Consider the following 13,392-nt stretch of genomic DNA (forward strand, 5'->3'; position numbering starts at 1 on the left):
GTCACTGTTTCTCTTTAGTGTCCCTTTAATTATTTCAAAACTTGCAGGCAAGGCACAATAAAAAATATAGGTTCTTTAACATATGCCATCTCACTTTTTCAGCAATACTTCTACGACATAAAAAACACTTTTTCGGATGCCCAGAGACATTCAAGATAGATAAGTATGACATGAAGATTGTGTTAGCGTAAACTCTCATCACCAAGTAGGACTTTTGCCATAAGCTGCTTCCTATGAGTGACCTCCCTAAACAATACACCAGCTGTACGAAGGCAGAACAACCCACATGATCTTTGCAGGCCACCAGTGATTCTTCAAAGAGACACCAAGAGAAAAATGATTGTTTTCATATTAGTAAGTTACTCTTACAAGGTTCCAAAATACCACTCTTGCCACGAGAAATGAAATGGTAAAGGATAAAATTCGCAAAAAAAGAAAATGTGGGTGGCAGCGCCATCTTCATATTTTTGCACCCAATGCCGCGTTGACATAGATTTTGATGTCGCCTACCATACTGCTTCACACACTAGGTGTAACGCTGTGGAGGCTAGCGAGACTTCTTGCAGTCGGTGGGTTCGCAGCAACAAATTGTTTGTCGTTACGGATCTTAATTTCATTTTCAGACTCAGTATTAAATGAGCATGTTTTGCACCAGACAAGTACACAAACTTCAATATATGGTTCTTAGCACATGGCTCAATCGGTTAACGTGTTTATGTTTTCGTTCTCTGGTGTTTTGTTTTGCATGTCGTCGGACATGTCGCATAAAGGCACATGCTAGGTCCGCGCGAGCATTGACAGTGACAACAGCTGACCACGAGATGCGCGGAGTGATATGTTTTGCTGACAGAACTACATGCATAGCTTACAAAGCGTTGTACCTGATGTGTGAAACAGAGTATATGTAGGTCCTACATAGTCCCTAATTAGTAAAAATGAAGTACATTGTTCTCTGAGGGTGCCATAAACTTGACATACCAAGCTTCAAGAAATTCCTTTGGACCAATGTTGCCAAAATACGAAAGTGAAGTTTAAAATTCGCATGTAGATTTCTATGTGAAATTGAAAAGTGAAACTTAGACCTTCATTTGCTGCTCTATGATAGTGAAATTAACCACATAAGAGTTTTCAGAGTTCAAATTATCAATCTATCTGACTTATTGTTTCACTTTAGCGTCCCTGTAACTCCAAATGTCACAAATTATCTATAACAATGTTGTGGAGACTACAGAGGTTGAAAAAGCATTGGTATTACTAAATCAGGACACTCCCAAAACTGAAGCTACTATGGGCTGTGCCTTTTTGTGGAATAAATTATTATTTCAACTCTGCGAGAGATGGCATGACACTGAAAGTTTATTTAGGACAGGTAGAATCGCGGAGCCAAACCATAAGAGTGGTAACAAGAGTTAAATTGCATGCAGTGCAGGTCATCAAACGAGCTATCAGCAGCATTCTTGGAACGGACTACGTCCGCCGATGAATCGCCGCCACATCTACATGCTACCGATTGGAATACACGTCAGGAGCCCCTATGCAAAATAACAAAAACGCCGACCAAGGTGAAATACACAAAACGTAAAAAAAGACGTTTCGGCTCCCCACACGGGAGCCTTGTTCACAGTGACCGCAAATGGCGTAGTGCGCTCTTCTTATGCATGTTTCATCACGTGTTGCAGGCATCGCATGTAAACAGGGGGGAGTGTCCCAATATTTATGTTCAACGTATGCGCAGTAGTTTGAATGGCCAGAGATTCCATGTGCAATCGTGGTAACAAGTTTCTTTTCGTGGCAATGATGCAGGCTTTATCCCAGTCGATAGCGTGCCCAGTAGACGCAACATGTTCTGCGAGGGCATTAGAAGCTACTTTCTTGTTCTTGACGTCATTAAAATGTTCCCGGAGCCTTCTTTTGTAATTGCCCGTTTTGCCAATGTATCCGTATTCACATTCTTTGCAAGGAATTTTATACACCACGCCGGGAAAATCATATCTGTCCAACTTATCTTTGACATTTATAAGACAGCCTCGGAGCTTTCATGTCGGAACGTGAGCCACTTGGACGTCGTAGCCGCGCAATACCCGAGCGAGGGTCTCGCTGAAGCCTGGGACGTAAGGCACCGATGCGCGTTTTCTCGTAGCAATGGTGTGTGACTGAGCCAGACGCTGCAGTTGTCGCTGCACCGAGTTCATGAAGGAAAGCGGGTATCCGCAAGTAGCCAGCTCCCGTCGAACGGACTCAACATCTTCTACTGCGTCTTCTTCCTTAGAACAAATCCTCCAAGCGCGCTTTACGAGTGTAGACACAACAGAACGTTTATGGCAGGATGGGTGCACAGAATTGAAGCTTAGAAAACGACCGGTGTGTGTTTCTTTTCTGTACACGCTGAAAGTCAGGTGCCTACCGTCTTGTTTCACGAGGACGTCAAGGAATGGAAGGCAGCCGTTTGATTCTTCTTCCACGGTAAACTGTATCGCGGCTTCCACGGAATTTAGCTGTTCTAAAAATACTGGCAGGGCATCCCATTGCAAAACACAGAAACAATCATCCACATATCGAAGGAAAGTCTTGGGCGGGGCAGCAAATGAAGTGAGAGCCTACTTCGATGTTCCTGATCTGTTACGGTTGCTTAAGTTCTGCTTAGAGAACACCTACTTCATATTCAGGAGCAAATACTACAAGCAGGTGCATGGCACTGCAATGGGATCTTCTGTGTCCGTCAGTGTCGCAAACCTTATCATGGAGGCTGTTGAAAACCGGGCTCTCACTTCATTTGCTGCCCCGCTTAAGACTTTCCTTCGATATGTGGATGATTGTTTGTGTGGTTTGCAACGGGATGCCCTGCCAGTTTTTTGCCTGAAAATTTTTTGGCCTGAAGCATTCATGTTGATGTAGCCCCATTACCAAAAACGCAAGAGAGGGGGGGGGGGGGAATTGGTTGCACATAGGATTGTGGTGGTAGGATTGAAGTTTAAGTCCAGCTCGCTTACTGAAATGCAGCCCTCCACCCCCCTTTCAAAGAAAAGCATAAAAAAAAAGAAAAGCTCTTCCACTAACTACCAGTACTTCCCAAACGATTCACCGCTATGCCGCTGTTCGCCAGCAGGAGTGCCACTGCTGATGACTGGAACAGCGGCTTTTACATCAACAATCAACACCTCACTTCAAAACTAGCATGCACACAGCTCTTATGAAACTCTAAATCACTGATAGAAGATCCCTCACTGAACAGGAGCGGCATTCCCGATAGAATGCTTGATGAAGATTAAAAAAATTTTTTTTTTCTAAAGAAAAGTGCCTGGTCGGAAAGCAAACGTAATATTGTAATGATCTCACAGCGTCCCTAATTTCTCGCTTGTCATGAACTTACTGGCAGTATAAACTCAATCTCCAATCTTTAGATTTCAAGTTTAGATGAGATAGGTCAACCAACAACAGTGTAAATACAGTGCGTATAAGTACACAACCTTCAACGTATGCACTAAAGCCGGTATTCACAAATACTCCTAGACTCAAAAGTCGACTTCAAGGGATCCTTGAGGACTGTCTTGCGTTGAGATTTCCGCAACGTGAGAAGTGTCGAGAATCGTCTGAGACCGAGTATTGAGTCGAGGAGCGTCCGTGAATACGAGCTTAGAATTCCTCATCCAAAATATATACACCCAAAGAAAGCACCATTCTTTACACTATGAACCTAATGTATAGACAAATAAAGCCACCAAACAATATAGTAAATATGTTAGATAAAGCAAGACTAACAAGTGGTCAACATTACTTACCGTGTATACTGAAATCTGCTATGTGTTAAGAAGGACAACGAATACTCCAGGCCAGCGTAGAAGAGCAGGTACGAAAAATAAACCAGACCACACTGACGGAGAACCTGGTGATCTGCAATTTTCCACAAAAACCTTTAGTTGTCACATTCCAGGTAATATTTTTCTGGTATTAACATGCAGGAGAAATTTCACTAACTAAGCCTACATGGTAAACTGATTACTTCAGAGTAAAATATTCAAGAATTTTTCTAGTTGCTCAATCAATGAAGTGATTTGGTGAAGCAGTGTCATATTCGATAAAACATGTCAGGTGAACAGAGATTTTAGACAGACAAGAGCTATTTACAAAAAAAAAAGTAATTCTGGGGTTTCGCATGTCAGAGCAACAATATCATCACAGGACATAATAATTTCAACCACCGAGGTTTTTTAATGGTATCCTGCAACATCTTTCAAAGTTAACATGCGATTATTACAGGGCAGGGGCGTAGCCAGGGGGTGGGACATCAGGCATGTGAACCCCCCCAAATTTTTTTTTCCGCCGTGGCATAGAGTGCCCCTCCCGATATCAAGGTTTTCTCCCCCTCCTCCACCTAAAAAAAATTTCTAGCAACACGTCTGCTGTAGGGCTCTGTTGGCAGACTAGTCTACTGCTTCAAAACTTTTTTGAATTTCCCAAGTGTAAGTGAAGTTACAGCATAAAATAAGTGCTTTATCTTCTTCATAAATTATAATAGAAAAAAGACTAAAAACAGTAGTTACCACATAAAAAAATAAGGTTGCCAAACACTTGTGCTCTTGGTGTGACGACGTGCTACAATTGCTGCTAATATTTTGATTATATATACAGTGGAATGGGTACAAGTTGATCAAAAACTATATTTACAGTCACATTAGAAAAACTATGATAAATTGTTTTTAAAAAAGGCAAATAAAGATTTTAAATCTGCAGTAAAAGAAATCTACTTTATGGGACTGTATCTGGCAAAAGAAAAAAAGTTTGATACTAAAATTGTTGAAGCTCAGTGTGAATGTGACCAACTTAAAAGAGTTCCATGCATTGGCCAGCCCATTAATAGCCATCAAAAGGTCAGAGTTGTACTTCATCCCATTGTCAAGACACAGCAGCTTGCCGAGCTGCAGGGGTGGAAAGAGAACTTTTTCTTTACAGAGGGGAATTACCCCTGCATGCACGCATAAAAGTAACAGTACTATCACCGACGTTAATAAAACGTTTATGGCAACTGCTCAGAGCTGTCTACGATGCTGGTGCAGCCCTGAGGTTCAATGAATAGAAATGCATGCAGTTAATACTATGAGGCAATCATTAGCAGCGTGTTGTGTGTACCTCAGCTAATGAGGCTGTTAATGATGCTGACTGCTAATGATGCTACTAACGATGCCGATCGGTTTCGCGAAAGCGAATGCAGAAGACCCGGCGCATGGGAAACAAAAGAGACTCCATCGTTCACACGGCTCACGAGCAGAGCTGTCAAGGTAGCCCCCGTTTGGGACTAGAAGGGGGAAAAAGCGCGTCTCGGAAGAATCAGGTCAAGTGTGGTCGTCTGAGTTTAAGTCATTGTTGGCATTGTTGCGACGCTGCCACCACTGTTGCGAAGTGCACCTCCGACGACGTTACGAAGGGCGCTACGAATCTCACCGCTGCAACCACTGTTGCGAAAGACGGCGACGCCAACACGGTGCCGAAGGCGCCACTGCTTCGAACTCCGCAGGGAAGGTCACCAGCCGTTTGGTAGCATAGGTTTCTCAGCTCGCGACTGCTTCTGCACAGAGCTGATAGACGAGCCGAGGAGACGACGGTGAGTCAAACAAGGTTTATGTACAGCATATATACAGAGGCGTTACAAATTCGGCACTGGGGCCGACAGAGACTCGAAGAGCCGAGCTCTCCTCTCTAACACATAGGTCTGCTCTCAAATGGGTCTGCTAACACATAGCTCAACTCTCTATCACATAGCTCTCTTCTCTGACACACAGCTCAACTCTCTATCATATAGCTCTCTTCTCTGACACACAGCTCAACTGCGACACACATGTCTGCTCTCACATAGGACTGCTACTCGCGACGCGCCACAGGGCTTCTTTTATATGCACCGGGTGGATTCTTTGAATAACAAAATGTCCAACCAGAAGCGCCGCTGGTCATGAGGTCAGACTCCTCCAATGGGGTCGCCGCTGGGCCGCGTCATTCTTTCTCACCGAATCTGGAGAGGCTGCGCTGCAGGTGGCTGCACCCAAGGACGAGTGATGTCGCCGCGCATTGCGTCAGACCCGCCAGACAGGAAGGCGCCAGTTGTTTACTCGATGGGCTCGCGTGCTGGCCTTGACACAGATTTCCTTTTTCCGAGGCACGGACGTTCGCTGCGGACTCGTAGGCATAACAGCACCCCCGCCGACAGACAATGCGCCGGAAAGTCGAGCTGCTTCCACGTGGCTCGGATGTCAGGCGCGCTCGTTCGCCAGGTCCCTCCAGGTTCGCCTCCAGAGCCATGGGGAGAATGCAGCTCCAGACTCTGTTCAGGGAACACATCCCATTCCTGAGGACGGATCCCAGCTCCACTGACTTGTCGCCACAACATGCCGGCCAGCTTCGCTCGTCTCTTCTGACGATCTTTGGTTTCAGCACTTGTCGATGGTTCTGTAACTTGTTAAGAACGGTTCGACAACAGCCAACACACGACTCAAGCAAGTGCCCTCGGTCACCCGACAGAACACCAGACAAAGTATAGTACAACATATACCTAGCTACGTGTCTGTCGAAATTTCGTTCCCTCTACATCAAGAGGCACATGTGGGACACAAGACTCTTAAAATGACAACTCAATTTTTTTTACACGTACAACAACGTAACGAATTAGAATAGAACATAAAGTTGGCTCGTTGAGATCACTCTGAACGAGAGCGCTCAGCAAAGGTTGTGATGAGGTCAAAATTTTGCCCCGAATTGCCAGCGAGAAACCGAAAGGTTGAGAGGGTACTAGCTAGAACGCACTGCTCAATGCACCTGCATTAGCGTTAAGCTTTCCTTTTTTTTTTTAGGGAGCGTCAAAGTTGTGCAATTGGAGCATCATGCTCCACCTCAGTAACCAGCCACTTTTAGGCGACAATACCTATGCGGTACCAACAGCTGCTCATACTTGCGACGTTGCACATCTGTGTAACTACAATAGGGGAGTCCAGATTTCTCATAAAAAGGAACATTCCTTCTCAGCTCCTTCTTCTGGACTTCACTTAACCTAGGCTCTAGGTTCAACTGCTCATAGATTACCTCCGATCCCCTTTCGATTACATCACTAGTGGTCAAAATTTTTGCTCCCTCTTCCTCTGAAGCATTCAACAACAGATTTACGACCGCTTGACGTTTGACGTATGGTTTCACCTAGTTACAGTGGTAAATTTTGTTCTGCCGCGTTCCTAATTTCACGTCATAATTCGTATCGGAAAGCTTCTTCGCCGATTTGTCGTCGTACTCCTTCGACAACACTTGTGCAGCTTTCATGCGGCTTTCCACTAGCGCTTCAATCGAGAGGTCCTCCCGCTGCTCTCAAATGAGCGTTTCTCGATCAACCCTCGACAGCTCACTCCAACTTTCCGCTACAGGCGAGAGCGTTGCAGCCCTCTCGCTCTGATTCAATGGTGCCATGTCGTCTCCTCTTGCTACGGAAACCGCACCGGTCGCTTCGGCGACGGGCCGCTCGCGTGACTGCTCACATGACTCACGCGGAAAATTTCCTTTCTGGGGTTCCGTCGAGCCGCCAACAAGGTCACTTGAGAGTTCACTGCATTGAACAAGATCAAGCTCCTGCGAAAGCTTCCACGCTTGCGATCGCGTGAGGGCCATGTACGCTAAGTTGGAGAAGAACGATTTACCCTGCTCTTTGAGAGGCTGCTCTGAGTTAGAGAAAAGATAAGGAAAACGATCGGGAAGCGCGGTAGACACAGCCGCTTCGGTGCGAAGCTTAATAGAACGGGCCTTCAATGACAACCGTGGCGATTGGTAAGCAAGCACTCTGCTCCTCGGCGACTTGCCTGATCCACGCGCATTCTCCTGTAATGTCATCCGGAGACACCAATGAAGGATGGACAACATCCATGGTTGCCGCTGAGTCTCTAAGTGCTCGGCACATTTTCCCATTCACCCTAATTTTTTGGAGATACGGCTCCAACAACCGCATGTTTTTTGCTGATTCTCGAATTGTTGCGAAAGCAAACTTTTCCTGACAGTTTATCGCGATGTGCCCTTCCTTTTTGCAGTTGTAGCAGATTAGCGGCTTCCGTGATTCAAACGCCCGTGTGGTATCAGTGCGTTGTTTAGGAACCTCACTCGATTTCTCCGCTTCTGTTTGCCCTTCCCCTACACTGTCCTTCGTACAACAGATTTACGACCGCTTTACGGTCGGTGCGGAGCGGGTTTCCGTTGATCAGGTTTCTTTGAAAAGCCCTCTTTTCTTTCATCCTTTTCAACGCGCACTGCCCTGCTGTGCAACTTTCGGCGAGTATAATACCTCTCAGCTAACTCTGCTGTCTTGTTTAGTTGTACTTCACCAAGTTTGTCCTGCAGCCAAAGTTTGACATCCTCCTCGATGCAGCGGTAGAATTGCTCCAATGCAACGCATTCCACCACTTTATCGCGGTCGTCATAAACACCTTCGCCCTTGAGCCATTCAATTAAATCGGCTTTAAGACGAAACGCGAAGTCAACGTGTGACTCATTTTCCTTTTTTAGCATACCGGAACCTTTGCCTGAAAGCCTCGGGTGACAACTTATAACGTCTCAAGAGCACTTCCTTAACCTCGTCATAGCTCTCAAACGCTTCCCTCGACAAGCAAGTTATCGCGTCGGACACTTCGCCGGGAAGAAGAGCTAACAGGTTCTGCGCCCAAAGAGACCGCTCCAAAGCGTTTCGCTCATAGACGTGTTCAAACTTGACGAGATACTTCGCCATGTCCTCGCCTACTACGAACGGTGGCAGTTGGTCCCGAATTCTAAAACCGCTGACCTGAATCGTCGGAGAAGCTACGCTAGGCGCCTGCGAACACTGTAGGATTGCCAATTCTATTCGTTTCAACTCGAGACGCTCCTGTCTCTTGGCCTCCTCGCAGCGTTCTCGCCTTTCAGCCTCCTCACGGCGTGCTTTGATATCCACCCAGGCCTCATCGACTTCCTCAGCCGACACTCTCTCATCCTTCATGATCTCAAAGATCGCTTGCTTTCGTTTCGCACGGCCCAAAGTAATGCAGAGTTCCTCACAAATTTCGATGAGTTCCTTCACTTTAAGGTTCTCCATCGTTCACACTAGCCTCTTGCTGTTTGCCCCTGTTAACAATTTATTTACTTGCCGTACCCACTATAAGTCAACTAGCAAGACGCGCAAGCAATTTTTTACACTCCCGTGTTTACCCCCTCCGCATTAACTTTGGTTTCAAAGCGCTTCGACTTGGCTTGAAATGATCAAAGCTCACTTCAATGCTTCACACCACCCTTCTCTAAACTACTACAACCTGAGCTAGAGTAGTCTGGTGAACTGAGGGGAAAACATCAGGCACTCACCGCATCGATGTCGCTGACGCCGGCCGATCCCGCAGCTGCCAACCACTGTTGCGAAGCGCCTCTCCGACGACGTTACGAAGGGCACCTCGAAATCTCACCGCTGCAACCACTGTTGCGAAAGACGGCGACGCCAACACGGTCCCGAAGGCGCCACTGCTTTGAACTCCGCAGGGAAGGTCACCAGCCGTTTGGTAGCGTAGGTTTCTCAGCTCGCGACTGCTTCTGCGCAGAGCTGATAGACGAGCGGACGAGACGACGGTGAGTCAAACAAGGTTTATGTACAGCATATATACAGAGGCGTTACAAATTCGGCACTGGGGCCGACAGAGACTCGAAGAGCCGAGCTCTCCTCTCTAACACATAGGTCTGCTCTCAAATGGGTCTGCTAACACATAGCTCAACTCTCTATCACATAGCTCTCTTCTCTGACACACCGCTCAAGTCTCTATCATATAGCTCTCTTCTCTGACACACAGCTCAACTGCAACACACATGTCTGTTCTCACATAGGACTGCTACTCGCGACGCGCCACAGGACTTCTTTTATATGCACCGGGTGGATTCTTTGAATAACAAAATGTCCAACCAGAAGCGCCGCTGGTCATGAGGTCAGACTCCTCCAATGGGGTTGCCGCTGGGCCGCGTCATTCTTTCTCACCGAATCTGGAGAGGCTGCGCTGCAGGTGGCTGCACCCAAGGACGAGTGACGTCGCCGCGCATTGCGTCAGACCCGCCAGACAGGAAGGCGCCGGTTGTTTACTCGACGGGCTCGCGTGCTGGCCTTGACACAGATTTCCTTTTTGCGAGGCACGGGCGTTTGCTGTGGACTCACAAGCATAACAGCATGCACGTGTGTGCTATTGAAAATGCCGCAGGGAGACGACCACTGGGATAACTGAGACATGGGTGCGGCACACAGTCGACCTTATCCTCCCCCGCTATACGTCATTACTGAGTGTTGTTAGGGTGGCGGGGTGCCTCGCTGTCGCATGCACACCTGGTCAACGCACAGGGCTTGACAGTCTACTCAGCGCTCTTAAAGAGGCTTCTACGAAGGAACGTTTAATGAAAGAGCTGTCGGAGCTCAAGCGTGAGAACGGCTACTGACGGAGGCCGACGGAGGCCAGCACGGCCTGACATGGAAGAGAGTGTGACACGCTGAGAACCTATCCCCTCTCGTGTAGTATTTCGCAACGTGGTTTTTACCAAATGCAGTACCTGTTATGAAAGTGTTCTTGCGATTGGTTGTGGCGATGCAAGCCCACACCTGTGAGTGACTTGTGTGGCGACCCTTTGTTCAACTGAGGGTTGAAAAGAGGGTGTTTGAATGTGAAATAAAGAGCGGAGGTTTGGGCTTGAACCCCGGCAGATGCCTAAGTACTGCATTAAAGCATCTCTTGACCGTACTACAGCTCTTCCTTCGTGCTGCCACCGAGCACTGGAGTCATCGAGGGGCAACCATTTTGAACCTCAACACCTTCCCTCCTTAGCTGGTGTAGAAGCTAGTCAAGGACGAGGAAATTAACTTATGTGTTTTATTTTGCTGCGTCCTCTTATGTGTCATGCTTTACAAATCTCCCAAACTTCTTTTGTTGAATGAGCCTTCCCCAGTATATTTGCAGCCATAATATTTCTACATTCAAACTATACGTTCTTAAGGCATAGAGCTTAATTCCCAAAAATTAGCTACGACGATAGTTTAAAAGCAATGGAATTGTCCTCAAAAGAACGCAGCTCTGAAAATATAACACAATGAAATTATAACACAATGAAACACATTAAAGGGCTGTGGTTACCTTTGAGAGGAAGTTTTTGAACTGGTTGAAATGTGAACAGTGACACTGGGTTGACATAGGAAAATGCACCGGAGAGACTAGAAGCAACCGAATGTGCCTGAAATAAAAGCCAAATGAAACCAAAACGTAAACAGCATAAATAACACATATTAAAATATAAGCTCCATATACGCACAAACTTTCACTGCACTGCTACAGTCATAAACATACTATAAAGCTTTAGTGCAGGGTACACAAGCGCTGGGAGCCCCAAGAACTTGGGTGAATTGGGGCTGCACATGCAGGCCGCACTAATGTCGCACATGCCTGCAGGGCCATGAAACCATGTCCTGTCTGAAATTGGTTTGGATTTTCATGTGTATTTTGAAATATTAAATCAAGCAAAGACAGTGACGTCAAATTAATTGTTTTGAATAAAATAGAGTTGACTCCTGTTAAGACGAATTTTCGCTTATGACGAACAACACAGGAGGGTTTGGTTAGATTCCCATGGAGTCAATGAAAAAAAAAAAATCTTCTTAAAGGGGCCCTGAAACACTTTTTTGAGTAACGATGAAATTAATTCACTGGTTTCCAAGCCCGGACTGCCCCCTGTGTGGTGGTTATGCGGACTTCGAGCATGTACTGTGGGGCTGCGCCTCTGCCAGTCCCCCTTTCACCCAAGAGGAAATGAAGCGACTCATTAAGGCCCAGGACCAGACCTCTCAAATCCTGGCCGTCCAGAGGGCCCGCGCGAGGGCCGTCAGGTTTAACCTGATGGTCCCCGAGTGGGCCTAGCCAGGTGACGCCGAGTTTACTCGCGTCTATTGTGGACCGAATGAAGTTGTTTCACTCACTCACTCACTCACTGGAAAAGCATATTGTCTCACAAATTCAACGCCTCAAAAATTTTAAGAATCCGTCCAGTGCGAGTGGAGTTACAAAGATTTGTCGCATGCTGCAATCGCATTCTTTCTTCTCTCCTTCCGACGAAAGCGCTGGAAGCTAAGCAGAGAGGGATGGGAGGGGCAAAAAAAAAATGTCCCGCACGCTTCGTGACCTTGAGCACTTTTTTCTTTTCTTCGAATACGCGGCTTTTTCAGTGCAATCGCGCACGGATGCGTGGACAAGTGATGGCCTCTCGCGGCGATCTCTGTAACAACTGAGCGCGCCATGTTCAAATCAGCCCATGGCTGATAAATGGGTAATCTATGTGTAATTTTTTAGCATTTTCCGTCATTTGTCAAGGTAAGAAAAAGCAATTTTTAGCTGGCTTTGATCGTTTATTGTGAATTCCAGGCCACGTGCTGAGCTATAACATTTGGCTTGCGTGTTCTCGACTTCCTGTACTACTGATCGGCAGTGTTTTCTGACCATGCTCAAAAAGTGTTGCAGGGCCTCTTTAAGACGAACCACATAACAGGGCCTCTTCTGTTAAGACGAACTGTCGCACCGACCAACAACAACAGGAATTCTGTGCAACGAACACTATAGTCTTGATGGGGGCATTCACGCAAACATTAGAAAGCAAAATGAGGAAAAAAAATCTTTCCTGGCGCAAAGACTTCAAGCCAATTGAAAGCAAATAGTGACGTGGATGAAAAAAGCAAGATAGATGAAAAAGAAAGGTCAGCGCATTAAGCTGGTATCTCCCTCACCCCTTGCCTGCAAGTGAAGAAAGGGCCGGCTTTATCAGCAAAAAAAGCAACAAAAAGTGTCCGTCCTTTCGTATTCTCCTCTCATTTTTCAGTTCCCCAACTGAAGTACAGTACAGCAGAGAACAGAACACAAGAGCTTGGCTAGAGGGGAAAATGCAAAGAAAGGGTGGCAAAAATATTCCAAATAAGAGTGAAAATGGGAACAAAGATTGTCTGTACATTATAATCACGTGAAACATAAACCACATATGTGGCACTAGCACTCCCATCAGAGTAGTCAGATGCATTATCGCCATCACACAATAGTGCCTGAGCAACTCGTTGTGGTCAGTTTGCATTGTTGTGCTTAGGGCCTGTGCACGTCATATCTGTTCACAGTGAAATGCAGCAAACAGTCGTGCACAATTTTCATTATGAAAGTGCGCAGCATAGGAAGGTAATTTTGCAAAATGAATATAACTGAGTCATGTCATTTGTGTGCCTGAGTCTTGTGATCGTGAGTAGCGTAAACCGAGATCTACAGCTGCATGTCGTTCAGGAGAAGTTACTGTGAACTGAAAATGAGAAAATATCTAAAGCTCAAAGAAAAGCTTGCGTACTTTCATAAG

General features: G+C 46.3%; 1 protein-coding gene across 6 annotated transcripts in view; it reads right to left on the reverse strand.

Moving 5' to 3' along the window:
- The window catches only part of rtet (major facilitator superfamily domain-containing protein rtet), a 90,239-nt gene that overhangs the window by 41,798 nt on the left and 35,049 nt on the right, over positions 1-13,392 (reverse strand). For all 6 annotated transcript variants that reach the window (XM_075877410.1, XM_075877411.1, XM_075877412.1 and 3 more), the window contains 2 exons: positions 11,148-11,244; positions 3,780-3,891 (listed from right to left, as the gene is read on the reverse strand). In XM_075877410.1, the coding sequence (XP_075733525.1) occupies positions 3,780-3,891; positions 11,148-11,244 (209 nt within the window). The remainder of the gene's footprint in view (positions 1-3,779; positions 3,892-11,147; positions 11,245-13,392) is intronic.

The sequence above is a fragment of the Rhipicephalus microplus genome, chromosome X, assembly GCF_043290135.1.
Source record: "Rhipicephalus microplus isolate Deutch F79 chromosome X, USDA_Rmic, whole genome shotgun sequence".
Classification (NCBI taxonomy): domain Eukaryota; kingdom Metazoa; phylum Arthropoda; class Arachnida; order Ixodida; family Ixodidae; genus Rhipicephalus; species Rhipicephalus microplus.